General features: G+C 52.5%; 2 protein-coding genes across 2 annotated transcripts in view; one reads left to right on the top strand and one right to left on the bottom strand.

Annotated features, from left to right (window-relative positions):
* Positions 1 to 5,435, top strand: part of MAP4K1 (mitogen-activated protein kinase kinase kinase kinase 1) — a 55,554-nt gene extending 50,119 nt beyond the window's left edge. The window contains exons 27-31 of the mRNA XM_060257512.1: positions 739 to 807; positions 903 to 986; positions 2,297 to 2,367; positions 4,052 to 4,107; positions 5,066 to 5,435. Coding sequence (XP_060113495.1) covers positions 739 to 807; positions 903 to 986; positions 2,297 to 2,367; positions 4,052 to 4,107; positions 5,066 to 5,135 — 350 coding nt within the window. The 3' untranslated portion in view covers positions 5,136 to 5,435. The remainder of the gene's footprint in view (positions 1 to 738; positions 808 to 902; positions 987 to 2,296; positions 2,368 to 4,051; positions 4,108 to 5,065) is intronic.
* A 4,187-nt stretch (positions 5,436 to 9,622) lies between these two features.
* RYR1 (ryanodine receptor 1) overlaps positions 9,623 to 18,939 on the bottom strand; it is a 271,145-nt gene continuing 261,828 nt past the window's right edge. Inside the window, exons 102-105 of the mRNA XM_060257511.1 lie at positions 14,448 to 14,512; positions 13,347 to 13,447; positions 11,637 to 11,688; positions 9,623 to 9,780 (exon numbers count right to left, since the gene is read on the bottom strand). Coding sequence (XP_060113494.1) covers positions 9,685 to 9,780; positions 11,637 to 11,688; positions 13,347 to 13,447; positions 14,448 to 14,512 — 314 coding nt within the window. The 3' untranslated portion in view covers positions 9,623 to 9,684. The remainder of the gene's footprint in view (positions 9,781 to 11,636; positions 11,689 to 13,346; positions 13,448 to 14,447; positions 14,513 to 18,939) is intronic.

The following is an 18,939-nucleotide window of genomic DNA, read 5'->3' as shown; positions in this document are numbered from 1 at the left end:
ATTATACATAATGAAGAAATGATTATGATTTTCAGAAATGATACATAATTTATTATTTGAGAAGACAGTCCCTGGAAGAAGAGCTATTTGGCCCGAAACGATTTTGGACCGGTGTTCCAGTCATCGGACTTTCCATAAACAAACATAATCATATTTGGACGTTGGTCATGGAAAGTACAGTAGGAGTGGCGTGCGTTGTGGATGGATTTTTTCCTGGATGATTTCTTGTATATTGCATATCATGTAGATTACTGGAATTTATTACTGTTTGGATTTGTTAGTAAACACTAATCATTGTTAAATTTTGAATATTGTGTTTGCACGGAGAGGGGTTTGAATGGAACTTGGCAACCCTAGGCAGCGCTTCCGGTTTTTCGAGCCACTTCTGGTTTTACTGGAAATGGCCAAAAGTGTCATTTTGGGGTGAGGTTTCCCCCGCTGGTCGGCTGGCTGGCCGCAGGGGAGCCCTCCTCAAATCTGGGATCCCCGCTGGGACCAGGGGATTGGGATCCCTACCTCCTTCTAAAATGCCAGAAAGGAAGGCTCAGGCTGGCCTGATTCCCCTCTTCCTCTAGCTAAATCCTGGGAGCACACCCTACCTTTCCATCCCGCCATCTTCTCCTTTCCCTCTCCTTTCACCCCCCACCCCTGCCTGGCAGGGGTGACTAAAGCTAGGTAGGAATTCGTAATCGTTCAACCCGGTGCTAGATACAGAAACGAGCAAAGATTTCTCCACAGAACATGAGTGCTCCGGCCCCGTCCAGGTGACCCAGTTGGACAGCGAGAGAGTCATGGTTCTGATGGACAGTAAGTTGGGAGAGGAGAGGCTGTTGTGGCGCGTCTGGGCTGGGCTTTTGGGGGTGACTCATGGTTTATGGTCAACCTGTCATTCCGTTCCCCAGGAAGTGTCAAGTTTGTCAGCCTCCAGGGCTCGCTGCTTCCGTGTCCCCCGGAGCTCACCTTTGACGTGGCGGTGGAGTCCATTGGTATGTTCCTTCTGCCTACTCCACTCACTCCCCCCCCATGACTTCCTTCCCACGCCAAGCGAGAGAAGCCCCTGTTCCTGCATGGGAGGGTTTGGCTTTACCCTTGGGTGGTGCCCAGTAGTCCCTCTAGCCACCTCCCAGCTCCCTGTGAGGAGACCTGTCAAAGGAACTTACTACCAGGGCACTTTAACACTAATCCCAAGAGGCAAAGTTCTTCCACCTTCCCTCAAGGTTGCTGCCACCAGACTGGTATTTGTCCAGGACCAACCCAATCCACCCTGTTTCCCCTAGGGTTGCCAAGTCCCCTGCTTTCTCTGGCGGGCGACTATCACGTGCGCACTTTGTGCATGCGTGATGTAACGACGTCACCTGGAAGTGACATCATCGTGCCAACAATGTCGCCCACGGCCACTCTAGGCATTTCTGGGGAAACTCCATGGTTTTCCCAGACGCTCTAGCAATTCGGGAGGAAAAGCTCTATGGTACAATAGGTACCATGGAGTTTTGCCCTCCCCAATTGCTAGAGCATCCGGGAAAACCATAGAGTTTTCCGAGAAATGCCTAGAGCGGCCACACACAACTTTGCCGGTGCAATAACATCACTCACAAGTGATGTCATCGAGCCAGCGACGTTGAGGGAGATTCCCCCCGCCAGCCCAATGTGGGCTAGCAGGTTGAGAACCCCCAGGGCGGGAGAACCCCCACCTGGCCCAGGGGGTTGGTAGCCTTAATTTCCCCTGAAGGATCAACAATCTCCAAATGACCAAAGAGATATTTATGGCATTCATGCTTTCTCCCAAGTAGGGCTGAAAGGCACTGGTCCCTTCGCAAGCCACTGACCCCAAATAAAAGGTTAAACCAAATTTATTCTGACAGTACAGGTATTTTCCCAACACCATGTCACAAACTAACAAAAAGCTTTCAAAGCTGTCTATTTACCTTGACCCTCTGGCCAACTGCAGAGAGCGAAAAGGTTCAGAGTTTCACAGGCACTCCCTTCTGGGACAAGTCCGGCCAAATCCACCAGGGTTCGCAAGAATACTCTTACGGACTCTCAGATCACCACAGCTCCTTGCCTAAGCAACCAGAAGACAGACGAGGAGGAAGAATCTCCTCTTTTACTAACCCACCGGCCTCTAATTGGCAGTCAAGGCCTCATGCCTTGCAGCTGGTGGCCTCACCCTGCAATGGAACGGGAGAAATCCTGCAGAAATTAGATCACTGAAACTTAATCCTGGCACTACACCTTGGGCGGCCCTTTGCTTGGGAAAAGGATGCTGCAGCAAACTCTGGTCTCGGTCTCTCCCCAGCAGTGGCACGGGACCGCCTGCATGCGTGTTGGCGCCACGGCGTACAGCTGAAGACTCTCGGGTCAGGCCAGGTACAAAGAGAACCTCCCCTTGCTGGAAAAAGGTCAGAGGAGGGCAACCAACATGGGCAGGGGGTTGGTGCACGCTCCCTAGGAGGAATAGTCTGGGACCTTTCCATTTAGAATAGAGATCACTAAAGGGGGAACATGAGGCAGGTTTGTAAATTATGCATGGGGTGGAGAGAGTTGGAGAAAAAAGAGAAATTCTTCTCCCTGTCCCGCAACGCTAGAACTCCGATGAAGCTGATGGGCAGTAGGTTCAGGACAGACAAAAGGGAATACTACTTTACACAGAGAGCGATTAAAAGGTGGAATTCGCTGCCAGAGTATGGAGTGATCGCCACAGGAATAAGCAGCTGTAAAATGGGATTAGATAGATTCATGGAGGATAAGTCTATCAGTGGCTACTAGCCCTGGTCACTGAGGGGAACCTCCACATTCAGAGGCACTAAACTTCAGGATCCCAGAGCCAGGAGGCAACCTCAGAGGAAGGCCTCGGCCTCTCTGCTCTGTTGTTGGCCCTCCAGAGGAACTGGTTGCCCGCTGTGTGACAGGATGCTGGACTAGATGGACTATTGGTCTGATCCAGCAGGGCTTTTCTGGTGTTCTTATCAGGGGAAGGCCTCAGCTTCTGTGCTCTGTTGTTGGCTGTCCCAAGTGAACTGGTTGTCCGCTGTCTGAGACAGAACACTGGTCTGATCCAGCAGGGCTCTTCTGATGTTGTTGGGCCTCTTGGGTTGTGTGTGAGGGTAAGGGTCTTGATTTCTGACACAGCACAGCGCAGAATGCTACAACCTCACATAAATCCTGTCTGTCCTGTCGAACCAAGGCAATGGAGCCCTCTAATTGAGAGCTTCTCTTTCTCTGCTTCCCAGTATCCACCCCCCCATGTACCCACTTGTCTCTGTTCTTTCCAAGCTACACACAAAGCTGAATCAGACTCTCGGTCCATCACAGTTAGTATTGTCCGCTCAGACTGGCAGATGGTCTCCAGGGTCTCAGGGTGAAGTCTTTTCATCACCTTCTGCTAGATCATGTAACTGGACGCTCTACCACTGAGCCACAGTTCTTCCCTTACAAATGAACCCACAAAACTGCCTTATACCGAATCAGACCTTTGGTTCATCACAATCAGGATTGTCTGCTCAGTCGGGCAACGGCTCTCCGGGGTCTCTAGCCGAGGCCTTTCTCATCACCTACCTGGTCCTTTTCAACTGAAGATGCCGGGGATTGAACCTAGGGCCTTCTGCCTGCCAAGCAGATACTCTGCCACTGAGCTACAGCCCCACTTCCTGGCTCCTCCAGGGTCTCAGGGTGAGGTCTTTCCCATCACCTCCTGCCTGGTCCTTTTCAACTGGAGACGACGGGGATTGAACCTGGGGCCTTCTGCCTGCCAAGCAGATGCTCTACCACTGTGCCACAGCTCCTCTCCTACCACCTGGGTCACTAGCGAACGAACTAAGATGTTTGGTGAGAGGGAGCTGAAAGAATGGTCTAGGATAGAGGACAGTCTTCCTTCTCCCCCTCTAAAAATCCTGTTTGGTCTGATCCACTTCCAGAGTATCTGTTTGCCTGCCTATGAACTCCCTTTAGGGCTGGGTGGAAGGACAGCGGGAAGTTCTCATAGAATTTGGGAGGGGGGGAGCTGACTGACATCTGCGGCAGCCCCTCCTGACGCTGCAACCCCTCTTTTCAGCTAGTACAAGAGTTGCAGGACCAATGCTGGACCTTCCGCCTGCTGGGATCCTCCAGGTACAAACGACTCCTCCAAATCCTCCTATCTGCATGCTGTTTCCCTCATATCCACGCTCCCTCAGCCACACCCCCATCCTATATTCAGGGGTGGCCAATGGTAGCTCTCCGGATGTTTTTGCCTACAACTCCCGCCAGCATGGCCAATGGCTGGGGCTGATGGGAGTTGTAGGCAAAAAACATCTGGAGAGCTACTGTTGGCCACCCCTGCTATATTTATTCCCTACCCAGTCCTATTGCTTCTCTTTCCGTGGCTTTGTGTTGTACTGATACTGGGCTGAATAATGTGGGCAGGGCTTTTTTTGTAGCAGGAACTCCTTTGCATATTAGGCCACACGCCCCTGATGTGGCCAATCCTCCAAGAGCTTAGAAGAAGAAGATGTGGGATTTATATCCTGCCCTCCACTCCAAATCTCAGAGCGACTCACAATCTCCTTTTTCTTCCTCCCCCGCAACAGACACCCTGTGAGGTGGGTGGGGCTGAAAGGGCTCTCACAGCAGCTGCCCTTTCAAGGACAACTCCTATGAGAGCTATGGCTGACCCAAGGCCGTTCCAGCAGCTGCAAGTGGAGGAGCGGGGAATCAAACCCAGTTCTCCCAGGTAAAAGTCCGCCCTTTCAAGGACAACCTCTGCCAGAGCTATGGCTGACCCAAGGCCATTCCAGCAGCTGCAAGTGGAAGAGTGGGGAATCAAACCCGGTTCTCCCATATGAGTCTGTGCACTTAACCACTACACTAAACTGGCTTTCAACAGCTTACAGGGCTCTTACAGGGCCTACTGTAAGCTCCAGGAGGATTGGCTACATCAGGGGTATGTGGCCTAATATGCAAAGGACTTCCTGTTACCCAAAAATCCCTGGTCCTTCGAATGGGCCACAGAGGGTGCTGGGCCAGCCCAGCGCCTCCCGCCCTCACAGCTCTGCTTCCCCTCTGATGGTGCTTCTCTTCCCTCCACCAGCACCGTCGTGTTGGAGACGCGGCCTGTGGACCACCCCAGTTCCCCAAGCAACCTCTACATGCCGGAATGACCTGGACTTTTTGTGCTCCTCCTCCACCCGGTGCGTCTCCAGTTTCTGTGGGGCTGGGCGACATCAGGGGGCAGCGTCCCTCCAAGGAGATGGGGAAGACGCAGAAGGGAGAGGCCGCTGGGCTTCTACGTGCTGCTCCCCAAGGGGATGAGGAAAGAAGAAAGAAGCAAGATGGCGAGCGCGACTCAAGCGTTTTGCTCTTTGCCTTCGGCCTGCGTCGATGGCTAAGGCAGGCACATTTCCCGGTTACGTTTTCCTCAGATGTACGGCCTTGTCTCAATAAAAGCGGTCTTCCCCTGAGTGACTTCCTTGACCTCTGATTTTTTAAAAAAGCAAGGCCCAGAAGCAGGGCTAATCCCCTCCGCTGGTCCTGAGACAGGTGGCCCCACCGGGAACAAAACATCTGGAAAGTCCCTGCCTGTTTGTGCCAGGTCTCACACAGTGTGTTGCACATGGCGGCTGTGTGCAGAAGAACCCGGCCTATGATGCAGGCAAAGCCCAAGTTTATCGTGGGAGTGTGGCTGTGTTCAGAATCCCAGTTCCTGATCCAGGAGGTATCTCTGCCCAGCCATGTGACGACAGGCAGTGATACTGTGGCTAGGAGCTAGACGTGGCTCTTGGACGTAGCACTTGTGTGTCTTCTAGGTCTAGGAAATGTCGCCCAACGTGGCTTCCACCCCGTGTTCCAGGAAAGTAAGACCATTGGCCAGCGGGACCTGTGCTGGACAGGTGGTTCTCACCTCGCTGGAGAGGCAGGTGAAATGCGAGCTAGAAAGGGCCAAAATGAGTACAGCTGCCATGGGAAATATCGGGGTTAGCTGGCATAATTAGTCCAGCATCCACCACTTAGCAGAGTGCTTGAAATAAAGCTACAAACGCAGCGGCCTCTCTCCACCAGGCTACTCGGCTTACAGAGAGCTTCAGAGAGCCACGTTGCAAGTTTAAAAGAGAAATGCTCGTCTCTTTATTTTAAAGCGACACTTTAGAGAGAAAAGAGGAGACAAGATAGAGTGCTAAGCTTGCTAGCGAAGGACAGAGGCGGATGGCAAGAGGGTCATTTGCTTCTTGGTGCCAAGACAGAACGGCACGTTGTCCTTCTTGGTGCGTGCAGAGAGAAGCGGGATCTGACACAGAGTGAACGGAAGGAAGGAAGTTGTCCCCGAGAATACAATCTACCCTTCTAAGGGGACGGTGGCAGAAGAGTAAATGCAGGAAGGAAAGATCCAGGTGGGCAGCCGTGTTGGTCTGAAGCTGGGAGTCCAGTAGCACCGTGAAGGCCAACGAAGTTTTATTCAGAATGTAAGCTCTCGTGTGCGTGCACGCTTCATCAGACAATGGAATGGGGGGGCAGTGAGCAGAGCTACATAGAGCTGGTGGGCAGTGGTTAAGCATGCAAAGCGGTACAAAGTTAGAATCCAATGGCAAAACAGTGCAATTAACAAAACTGAAAGTCCCATTCTGACACGTTACTGTTTCATTGGTTTCCCATGCAAATGCTATCCAGACCAAATGTTCTTTCAATTTGTTAATTTCACTGTTTTGCTATTGGATTCTAACTTTGTACCCCTTTGCATGCTTAACCACTGCTCACCAGCTCTATGTAGCTCTGCTCATTGTACCCCGTCCCATTGTCTGATGAAGTTAGGCATGAGAGAGCTATGGCTGACCCAAGACCATTCCAGCAGCTGCAAGTGGAGGAGTGGGGAATCAAACCTAGAGATGACACATCATGTTCAGAAGCACTGCGGCGATTCGAAAGGTTTTACAGCTGGATTTGAATCCAGTACCATCTTACAGACCAACCAGATGATTTGGGGGTAGCAATGAAGAGGAGAAGAAAAGATTGGATTTATACCCCACCCCTTCGCTAGCCAAAGGAGTCAGAGCGGCTTACAATCTCCTTTTCCTCTCCACAACAGACATCTCCTTTTCTCTCCACAATCTCCTTTTCTCTCCACAACAGACATCTGGCCGCGAGGCAGGTAGGGCTGAGAGAACTCTCCCAGAACTGCTCTTGAGAGAACTTGTGGCTGACCCAAGAGGTACAGGAAGAGTGTGCACAAGAAAACTGAAATGATTTTGTGATGCATTTTCCACCGTTTACCAAAGGTTTATTTATCGAATGATAGCCCCATAAGCATGACCTTCTCTCAAAAATACTTATTACTTCAGTAGGGTTTTGCAGCACAGTGTTTCAAGGATCAGGCGTTACCACGTCTGGAACTGGGGCTCAACAGAGCGTCATACATCTGGACAAGGAATAAGTTCTCTTCGTACAGATGTATGTGGACTCGAAAAGACTGCTCTGCTGCTAAATTAGCAGAACTTTGGGAAATTTCACATTGTACCAGAATGACTGTAAAGGTTACCAGAATGTACAACAGATACTGGAGTCTGTTCAGTGGGTTTATGGTATTTGGGAAGGTGTATACGAGATAGTTTAAAATATAGATTAGGTTGGGTTATGGGGTTATACAAGTTAGATAGCGCGTGCATGGTTGCGTTTTCCCACTGTAACCTCTGTACAGTTAAGTCTTAGGAAAGCAAAGACACAACGAAGTTTGAGTCCAGCGGCACATTTACGACCAAGAAAGTTTAATTCTGGGTATAATCTGTTGTGCACACGCACAATTCTTCAGATACAGGCATAGGCAATGAGGCTATAGCTGCCGTTGTTGCAATTTGCCTTTTTGGGGGGAAATAATTTTTTAAAAGGAGTTTTTTGGGGGTATGAGCTTTCTAGCATCAGCGCTCTGTTTGTCAGACTGAAAGCTCACAACTCTGGAAATCACGTTGGTCTCTTAAGGTACTACTGGCCTTAAATCTTGCTGTTCTACTCAAAAGCAACGTGGCTACTCTCTGAAATATGGATGGCCTCAGGGTTGCCAAGTCCAGTTCAAGAAATATCTGGGGACTTTGGGGGTGGAGCCAGGAGACTTTGGGGGGGGGGTGGAGCAAGGAGAAAGGTGACCAGCATAACTGAGCTCCAAAGGGAGTTCTGGCCATCACATTTAAAAGGACCACACACCTTTGAAATGCCTTCCTTCCATTGGAAATAATGAAGGATAGGGGCACCTCCTTTTGGGGCCTCATAGAATTGGAACCCCTAGTCCAATCTTTTCAAAACTTGGAGGGTCTTTTGAGAAGAGGTACCAGATGCTATGCTCCAAATTTGGTGCCTCTTCCTCAAAAAAAGCCCCCCCCCCAGAGCCCCAGATACTCATGGATCAATTCTCCATTTTCCCTGTGGGAATCAGTCTCCATAGGGAATAATGAGTGCCCAGCAGACATTTCCTTCTCCCCACTAACCCGCTTTCTGGTGACCCTGAAGGGGGGGGGGGGATGGACCTCCAAACCAGGGAATCCCCTGCCCCCACCTGGGGATTGGCAACCCTAGATGGCCTCCTGCTAGCCAAGGAGAGAGAAAACCAGAAAGCACAGGTACCTCTGTGTAGCGTTTAACGATCCGCGCTGCCTTTCAGTTGCATGCAAGGACAAATCCGGAGACTCATGGGCCAGTTGCAGCAATCTATGGTTTTATTGGCAGGGAACACAAGCTGGGGGGAGGGGGGGAGAACAGCGGGGTCAACCCTCCCAGCTGCCCCCCCCTACAGTAGACCCGGCTTACAACTTCCTACGGCAGTGACAGTAGACGCCAACGGTTGGGAGATGGGAGAAGAAGAGAGGGCCCGGGCACCAAACCCTGGCGCCTGTGGTACCCCCCTCCCAACACACCCATTCACACACACAGACAGAGGGATACATTTGGGGGCACCCCCCCCCCAATCCATAGCACTAACCCCACAAATGAGACAAAAGCTTAAGGGAGAGGGATCGCGAATGTGGGGAGAGGGCTGCATAGATGCCCCCCACACCCGAAAACCTGGAGCCTCGCTGGGCTAGAAGACCCCCCTCTCTCTCCATGTCGCCCCCCCCCCCCACAAGCCAGCAGCGACCTCCTTTGATTGCACTAGGCTTGACAGACAGCAGCAAAAGACCTCTTCCCTCCTCTTTTGTCTGAATTACCCCTGGCCCCCTCTTCCTAAGGGTAAGAGTCTATAAAAAGGCACTTGAAACTGGAGGGAGGGGAGAACCCTTTCACCCAGAAAGGGAAATATTGCATGGGCATCCTTCCCACCCACCCCACTCCCTCCCTCCCTGCAGGACGGAAATCTACCCAAATTTCTGGCCCTGTGGTGAAGCTAACTGGGGCTCCGGGTGCAAGACTGCCCGAGCAGTCCTGAATGGGATTGTTTCTCCAGAGGGCAAGAGATAGCATCTCTTCATCCCAGGTAACCAGGGGAGTGAGATTGGGGGGTCAGCAACAGGAGATGGAAAAAACGGGTGACGGTGGAGCAAGAGGGCGTGTCGGCCTCCTCTGCTCCCCCTCCCCTCCAATTACTGTTATTGTTGTCAAGGCCAGATTGGGTGCATCACCCTGCATCGTAACCGCCCCCCCTCCCCCAGGCGAGAAAGGCGAGGGAAGCGGACTAGAGCGGGCCACACACACTCCTTCCCACATCCCCCTTGGCGGAGGGCAGGGAGGCGCCTAGCCCAGCTGGTCTTCATATTGCTTGCGGAAGCAGTCGCCTGCGGGGAAGAAATCCCAGCAGCGCTCCTGGTACATCTTCCAGACGTAGGATTCCTGCGGGGGGGGGGGGGGAGGAGGGAGAGAATGCAGGCCGGTTAGACTAGGGTTGCCAAGTCCAATTCGAGAAATATCTGGAGACTTTGGGGGTGGAGACAGGAGACTTTGGGGGTGGAGTCAGGAGACACTGGGGGTGGAGCCAGGAGACATTGGGGGTGGAGCCTGGAGCAAGGTTATGATGAACGTCATTGAACTCCAAAGAGAGTTCTGGCCATCACATTGCAAGGGACCACACACCATGCCTTCAAATGCCTTCCCATCACTGGAAATAACGAAGGACAGGGGCACCTTCTTTCAGGGCTCATAGAACTGGACTCCCCGGTCCAATCGTTTTGAAACTTGGAGGGTACTTTGGGGAGAGGCACTGGATGCTATACTGAAAACTTGGTGCCTCTAACTCAAAAACACAGGCTGGCCAGAGCCCCAGATACCTGCGGATCAATTCTCCATTATTCCCTAAGGCAGGGGTGGCCAACGGTAGCTCTCCAGATGTTTTTTGCCTACAACTCCCATCAGCCCCAGCCAGCATGGCCAGTGGCTGGGGCTGATGGGAACTGTAGGCAAAAAAACATCTGGAGAGCTACCATTGGCCACCCCTGCCCTAAGGGAATCGTTCTCCATAAGGAATAATGAAGTGCCCAGCAGACATCCCACCCCCCTGAAGTGATAGGGAGGGCCTCCAAAGTGGAGGGTCCCCTGCCTCCACCTGGGGATTGGCAACCCTGGGTTAGACTGAGGGGCCTTGGAACATATACTGTGGTGGGGCGGAGAGGAACGCCGGGCAAACCTCAGTAGAAACAGCTCCCCCCCCTGCCCCCCTTGGTTCTGCAGAGCCGTTTGAGGCACAGAAAACAAAAAGAAACACGACTTTATGCAGAGGGTGATTCAAATGTGGGATTTGCTGCCGGACGATGTTGTGACGGCCACGGGAATGAACAGCTCCAAAAGGGGGCTAGAGAGATGCAGGGAGGGGGTTTACCAGCGGCTGCTAGCCACGAGGGCTGGGGGGAACCTCCACATTCAGAGGCACCAAGCCTCTGAATCCCAGAGCCAGGAGGCAACCTCAAGGGAAGGCCTCAGCCTCTCTGCCCTGTTCTTGGCCATCCAGGGGACTGGTTGGCTGCTGTGTGAGACAGGAGGCTGGACTAGATGGACCACTGGTCTGATCCAGCAGGGCTCTTCTGATGTTCTTATGAAGGCCTCAGCCTCTCTGCCCTGTTGTTGGCTCTCCAGAGGAACTGGTTGGCCCCTGTGTGAGAAATGATGCTGGACTAGATGGACCACTGGTCTGATCCAGCAGGGCTCTTCTGATGTTCTTATGAAGGCCTCAGCCTCTCTGCCCTGTTGTTGGCTCTCCAGAGAAGCTGGTTGGCCACTGTGTGAGAAATGATGCTGGACTAGATGGACCACTGGTCTGATCCAGCAGGGCTCTTTCTTATGTAGGCCTCAGCCTCTATGTCCTGTGGTTGGCTTTCCAGAGGAACTGGCTGGCCACTGTGTGGACTACTGGTATGATCCAGCAGGGCCCTTCTGATGTTCTTAAGGTGGAGCTGACGGTCTCTGCTGGCCCCCCAAGTTTTCCCCAAAAGCCGCTCTGACAATAGAATAGATTGGAGGTAATCTCCCTCCCTCTCTCTGCATTCTACATCAAATCCTGTTACTGCATCCATTTATTGCTTCTGCTTCTGGGGCTGGCCACTGGGCAGTCAGATGTAGCCTTCTTGTGGGAGGGCACATTGGCCCAAGGTCTGCCACTTACTGGGCCCCTTATTCTAAGCAGTTAAAACAACAGGTGAGTATCTGGCAATTCTCCCCAGCTTCCATATTTGGCAACAGAAGCAAATTCCCCTCACCTGGCCAGTGTGCTCTGTTTCATCCTTGTTGATGAGATACATGAGGAAGAACCTGCAGGAGGAAGAGAGGTGGTGAGTGGTGAGGAGTTGAAGACTGTGACTTCCCCAAACCCTTCTCGCCTTGCTTCTGTCAGGCAAACGTCCTAACCCCTCCCAAAATCATCAGCACAACCAGGTGTGCAGGTTTGGAGAAACTTGTGCCCTATTTTGTATTGTGCTGTAAACATGATTGGTAGTACCCTTTCCGTGCTTCCGGACATGAACACAAGTGCTACCAGACGTGAGCATAAAATGCTACCGGACGTGAACATAAAGTGCTACCGGACATGAACATGAAGTGCTACCGGACATGAACACGAAATGCTACTGGGTGTGAACATGAAGTGCTACTGGATGTGCTGGTTCTCTGCTGGAAGACACGGCCAAAAGAGTCCGGTGCCTGCCAATCAAGCATGGCCTCTGCAATTTGTATGCAGCACACCCAAATCAGCATAGAAAACAGGAGCCGGCAAGCAGCTTTCCTCTGAACATTTTCTGCACTCCCCTCAGTTGTACCTCCCTCTGTCTTCAGTTGTGCCCCTTCTGTTTAATTTGATCCCTTAGGCTTAAACAATGCTCATGACTTCTTTGCTGTCCCTCATGCTAGGAAATACCTTCCAGACAATGCCAGATTAAACCTTATGGAGCGCTCTAGGGGGACCCCCTTACAAATGATCTCGGAGTTGAAGTGTCTGCTCCGCTGCCCACGGCTCCCACTGCAGCCTGCAGGCACCTTCTTAGAAGTCCCTTTGGCAAAGCTGCGGGGGAGAGGCAGAGAGAGGCAAACTGGGCAACAACACCAGCAGCAGCCGCACCAGGCAAGTTGGGCAAAGAGCAGCTCAGTTGCTGGCTGTGGGTGCAGGCTGGGAGGGCTGTGAGCGGGGTGAAAAATGGGTGGGTGGGTGGGAAAGTTGGCCCGGGGCCCCAAAGGTGTGGGAGTCCATAGCCCAGTGCCTAGTTGGTCGCCTCAGAGGTATGGCAGCACATGTAAATCAGGATGTTCTTCTCTCATGATGCCTAATCCAGGGGTGTCAAACATGCGGCCCAGGGGCTGAATCAGGCCCCCGGTGGGCTCCTATCAGATCCCCAAGCAATTGTCTGCTTCCTTCTCCCATCTCTCTTTCTTCCTTCTCCATCACAGCTTGTTTTGCCAGGCTTGCTCAATTGCACAGGAGCTACAGAGTAAAATCTCTATTTTCTCCATTGGCTGAGGCTCCCTCCTTGGGGAGGAAGGAGGGGAGCGAGAGCTTGCTTTGCCAGGCTCTCTCAATTGCACAGTAGAGCTACTGAGCCAAGCCTCTCTTCCTTCTATTGGCTGAGGCTCCTCCCCCTCCTGGTTCCATGGGAATGGAAGGGAAGAGTCAGAGCTTCCTTTGCCCAGTTCCCTAAAGAGCATGGGAGAGATGCAAAGAAAGCACCTTTAAGACCAACGAGTGCTAATGTTTTAAGCACGTTTTGTTTTATGGGTTTTTTTTTTTTAAATCTTTGTGTGGTCTGTGCCTGCTACCTAGCATTACATTTTATGACACGCATGGCCCGGCCCAACAAGGTCTCATTTATGTCAGATCTGGCCCTCATAACTAATGAGTTTGACACCCCTGGCCTAATCGGTAGAACTAGTAAGGCAGCACAAGGAGGTAGCCCCCGTGTCGTTGCAAACCAGACGCTTACATGTAATTTGCCAAGTTGTGTTCCTCCAGCGTGTGGGTTTCAAAGCCGTGCGGCGTCGTGTCAAAATAGTCACTGCCGATTCCGCAGATGAAACATTTGGTCTGTAGGAGACAGAAGCAACGATGAGAAGCGGTGAAGGGTCCTAAGGCAGGGACCCAGCTAACAGTCTCTTGTTCCAGAGCCCCTGGTGGCCCACCCTGCCATTCCCTCTTCCAGCCCAGAACTAGCAGTGAGTCTCACCCAACTGGAAGAAAAAAAACACAAAAGGTCAGGGAGCTGTATGGGGAATGAGAGGCATTCTGCCTAGTCCCAGCATGGAAGTATTAAAGAATTACAGAATTATCTGTTGCATTTTTAAGCAGAAGATGATGATGATATTGGATTTATATCCTGCCTTTCACTGTGAATTTCAGAGTGGCTCACAATCTCCTTTACCTTCTTCCCCCACAACAGACACCCTGTGAGGTACGTGGGGCTGAGAGAGCTCTCCCAGAAGCTGCCCTTTCAAGGACAACCTCTGCCAGAGCTATGGCTGACCCAAGGCCATTCCAGCAGCTGCAAGTGGAGGAGTGGGGAATCAAACCTGGTTCTCACAGATAAGAGTCTACTCTTTCAAGGACAACCTCTGCCAGAGCTATGGCTGACCCAAGGCCATTCCGGCAGCTGCAAGTGGAGGAGTGGGGAATGCAACCTAGTTCTCCCAGATAAGAGTCCGCGCGCTTAACCACTACAGCAAACTGGCTCTCTACCATGTGTAGAGAACCACGTATGTCTGCTTTCCAGGTCCTGCCTGGGATGGCTGGGGGGGAAGGAGGAGGAGGAGGAAGAAAAAGCAGAAGAAGGACTTCCTGTTTTGGCTTTGGCTCAGCAAGGTGAGGGATTTGCAGCTCTTGCGAACTTCCTGAATTGAGCAGATTGAGGGGTGTCTGGACATCCAGATACCTGAAGGGACCCCTGGAGGGGGAGCCCTGAAAGCATGGGATGCGACATTCCCACAGATTTTGTCAGCGGGCGAAGCCTGGTTTAGGCTTGCCAATCCCCAGGTCCCAGCGGGGGTTCTGCGGCCAAGTCAAGGGGCTCACGTCTTCCTGCGCTGCTCACCTCCATGTCCTCCTTCACCTGCTCCTGCTGGTCTCTCAGCTCCCCAAAGGCATCAATGATCAAACCTGCAGGGGAGAAAGGAAGGGAGATTAACACGTGGAATTCACTGCCACAGGAGGTGATGGCAGCTACAAGCATAGACAGCTTCAAGAGGGGATTGGATAAACATATGGAGCAGAGGTCCATCCATGGCTATTAGCCACAGCGTATTGTTGGAACTCTCTGTCTGGGGCAGTGATGCTCTGTATTCTTGGTGCTTGGGGGGGCACAGTTGGAGGGCTTCTAGTGTCCTGGCCCCACTGGTGGACCTCCTGGTGGCAGGTGGTGGTTTTTTTGGCCACTCTGTGACACAGAGTGTTGGACTAGATGGGCCACTGGCCTGATCCAACATGGCTTATGTTCTTAAGGTATAGCCAGGAAAAGATGGTGCTGGAGAGCAAACACAAGAGTCCAGGCTCAGATTCTCTCCCCGCATCACCAAGACAGGTAAATGCTGGAGGTGACCAATTATGTTTGTGAGACAGGTGCACAAGGGTGGTAAAGGCTCTCTGTGCATGCTCAGAGGCACTCCATGATGCTTCTCATGTCCTGAAGCATTGCTTTGGCCCTGAGTCAGAAGCTCCACCAGGACGAGACTCCAGTAAGTCTCTGTCAGGAGATGGACAGGTTTCTTGCCTGTAACTGGTGATCTTCGAGTGGTCATCTGTGCAATCACACATATGGGTAATCCGCAGGATTGGCCCCGACCTCGGAGAGTTCAAAGCAATCTTGATCGTAGATCTGGCGCGCCTCCCGCTTGTCCTGGGAGGACTCAGCTACTGCGCATGCCTGGAGAAGGGGGAGGTGCTTAGCCACTCAGTTTCTTCCCGCCGCCGGGTAGGTGGAAATAACTGTGCTAACTAACTTCCAGCAGCGGGGAAGGCTGGGTGGGTCTGTGTGATTGCACAGATGACCACTCGAAGATCACCAGTTACAGGCAAGAAACCTGTCCATCTTCTTCGTGGTCTCTGTGCATTCACACATATGGGTGATTAGCGAGCCATTTCTTCGGAGGTGGGTGCTGGATCTGTAAGAAAAGGTAGGATTAGAGTGTAACATAATGATAGTGTTACTCACGGTGGTTAGTCGAAGATCGATCGTAGCACCGCTTGTCCGAAGGAGGCGTCTCGCCGGGCACGAACGTCGAGGGCGTAGTGCGAGGCGAAGGTAGATGTAGAGGACCAGACGGCTGCGGCGCAGATGTCCTCTATAGGTATGCCTTTCATGAAGGCGGACGAGGTGGCCACGGCTCTGGTTGAGTGGGCTCGTATATGTTGAGGGATTGGTTGTTTTGCCAGCTGGTAGCAGAGTTCGATGGCAGCAACAATCCATTTGGAGAGTCTCTGGGTAGATATTCTGCTGCCCTGATTATGGGTAGCGTAAGTGATAAAGAGTCTGGGGTCTTTACGGATTTGGCGGGTTCTATCTATGTAGAAGGCTAGGGCTCTCCGTGCATCCAAGTTGTGGAGTGCCCTTTGTCCCGCGTCCGCGGGGTGCTGGAAGAAGGCTGGTATAATGGACTGTCTTCCCAGATGGAAGGGAGAGACGACCTTGGGAAGAAAGGTCGGGTCAGGTCGGAGGACCACCGTACTGTTATGAAATGTCGTATACGGTGGGTCTGCTCTGAATGCGCAGATGTCACTGGCCCTCTTACCTGTGGTGAGGGCCGTAAGTAATGCCGTCTTCCATGACAGCAGGTGCAGTGGAATGGAAGCCATGGGTTCGAAGGGCGGTTTCATGAGTTGGCTCAGGACTAGAGATAGGCTCCAGGTGGGTAGAACTTGTTTGATTGGTGGGTGAAGGCGAATGATGCCCTTGAGGAAGGCTCTAGTCGCATGGTGAGAAAAAACCGTTGTGCCATCGATGCGGGGGTGGAAAGCAGAGATGGCTGCCAGATGTACCTTCAGGGAGGAATACGACAGACCCGCTCTAGAGAGCGTTAAGGTGTAAGTTAGTACCTGAGGTATGGTGGCATAGTTGGGGTCGAAGTTGTGTTGTGAGGCATAGTGTGAGAAGCGTTTCCACTTAAGTAGATAGGATTTCCTAGTAGATGGTTTTCTGGAATTCACTAGGACGTGACGGACCTCTGGGGGGAAATCTAGAAATTGATTCTCCAGGCTGTTAGCTTGAGTGACGCCGGGTTGTGGTGGAGGACCCTGCCGTCCTGTTGGGAGAGGAGATCCCGTGTTTGAGGGAGCTGGACGAAGGTATTGTTGGACAGGAGCAGCACGGTCGTAAACCAGGGTTGGCGCGGCCACCATGGAGTTATGAGGATGCAGTTTGTGTGGTCTACCTGAATCTTCTGTAGAACTCTGGTGATAAGTGGGATGGGGGGAAAGAGGTAGTGCAGTGTTCCGTTCCAAGTTTGTAGGAAGGCATCCCCCCTGGAGAGGTGGGATGGGGGACCTCTCATGTAGAAGCGGGTGCATTGGGCATTTGATGGTGAAGCAAATACATCTATCTTCGGTTGTCCGAAGACGTTGAAGATCTGTCGGATGTATCGACTGTTGATGGACCACTCGTGGTTGTTGGTCGAGTGGCGACTCAGGGCGTCTGCCTGGGTGTTGTCGGTCCCTGGTAGGTGCACGGCCGTGAGGAAGATGCCCTGGCTTATGCTCCAATGCCACAGTGCGAGGGCTCTCCTGCAGAGTCTGACGGAGGCGGTGCCGCCCTGCCTGTTGATGTAAAAGACTGTGGCGATGTTGTCGGAGGTGACCTGGACGTGCTGGTTCTTTAGCGACGGGAGGAAAGACCGCAGGGCCTTGTGCACTGCGATGAGCTCCAGGCAATTTATGTGGAGAGAGCGTTCGTAGTCTGTCCATTGGCCCTGCACCGTGAGGTCCTCTAAGTGGGCTCCCCATCCCCACTTGGATGCATCTGTGGTTACGATCACCGAGGGCGGTGTCTGTTTGAATGGCATGCCCTTGAAGAGGTGATGTTGCTTGGTCCACCATTTGAGGGATGGCACAATGTGCGGTGGGAGGGTGAGTAGTGTGGATTGATGTTGTGTGTGGGGGCGAAAAGTCCTTACGAACCACATTTGAAGGGGGCGCATGTGCAGCTTCGCAAACCGCAGAACTGCTGTGGTTGCTGCCATGAGGCCTAGCATTCTTTGGAAGGTGAGCGCTGTTTGGGAGCGCTGGGCGATGATAGTGTTGGCCATTGACAGTATGGCGAGTGCTCTGTCCTGAGGTAGGGAAGCCGTTTGCGAGAGCGTGGAGATGTCCGCCCCTATGAACTGAATCCTCTGGGTAGGGATTAGTTTGGATTTTGAGAGGTTGACTCGGAGGCCTAGGGTGGCCAGGGTGGAGAGGGTGGTCGAGACGTCCAGTTGTAGTTGCTCCCTGGAATGGGCGACGATCAGCCAGTCGTCTATGTACGGGAAGATTGATATCTGTTGCTGGCGTAATGTGGCTGCTACTACTGCCATGCACTTGGTGAAGACCCTTGGTGCTGTGGAGAGGCCGAAGGGGAGGGAGCAGAACTGGAAGTGCTGCCTCCCTACGGCGAACCTTAGGAATCTTCTGTGATGATGATTGATTGTTATGTGGAAGTAGGCATCCTGGAGGTCTATGGACGCCATCCATGCTCGTTCTGGGATGAGCGGAAGGATTGCCTGAAGCGTGACCATACGGAATTTCTTGTAGATTATGTGTAGGTTGAGTTTGCGGAGGTCGAGGATGGGTCGGAGTCCTCCGTCCCTTTTTGGTACCAGGAAGTACCGGGAGTAGAAGCCGGTGCGATGGTATTGGGGTGGGACTGGTTCTATCGCGCCCTTGTCCAGCAGAGACGCAATTTCTGTCTGCAGGGGTGCGGACGGGGGTGTGGTGAGGAATCGGTGGTGCCTTGGAGTGGATGTAAACTCTATCAGGTAGCCTCTTTGAATGATGGTGAGGACCCAGGCGTCTGATGTTATGGTCCTCCAGGCAGTGTAGAACGGTTGTAGTCGTGTTGATGGGTTTGGCTGATGAAGGGGGACTGGACGGCTCGGGGCAGGGAGGTCAGAGAGATGGTTTGGATGTGGTTGGAGGTTTCTTGGTTGTTTGGCGTCTGTGCTGAAAGGAAGGCTTGGACTGTGGTGGTTTGCGCTTCCATGAATCCTGTTGTCGTGGGGATCTGGCCCCTTTGTATTGGCTGGACCTCCAGTTCCTTTGTCGGTTGGATTGTGTCAGAGGTTGGGAAACTCCCAGACGTTTCGCCCTCTTCCTGCCATCGTCTACTGACGTGAGGATGTCATCTGTAGATGAGCTGAACAGGCCGAGGCCATCAAAGGGCAGGTCTTCCACCTTGTATTTGATGTCTGGTTGGAGGGAGGAGGATCTGAGCCACGCGTGTCTACGGAGTGCTATGGCTGAGGCCAAGGTTTTGGAAGAACACTGTGCAGCGTGCCGTGCAGTGTTGATTTGCTGTTTGCTCACTCTGGCGATCTCTTGCAGGGTAGTGGCGGCTGACT

The sequence above is a fragment of the Heteronotia binoei genome, chromosome 17 (assembly GCF_032191835.1).
Source record: "Heteronotia binoei isolate CCM8104 ecotype False Entrance Well chromosome 17, APGP_CSIRO_Hbin_v1, whole genome shotgun sequence".
NCBI classification, from domain to species: Eukaryota; Metazoa; Chordata; class Lepidosauria; order Squamata; family Gekkonidae; genus Heteronotia; species Heteronotia binoei.
The sequence above is the reverse complement of the archived record's forward strand: the minus strand, read 5'-3'. Positions and strand labels throughout refer to the sequence as shown.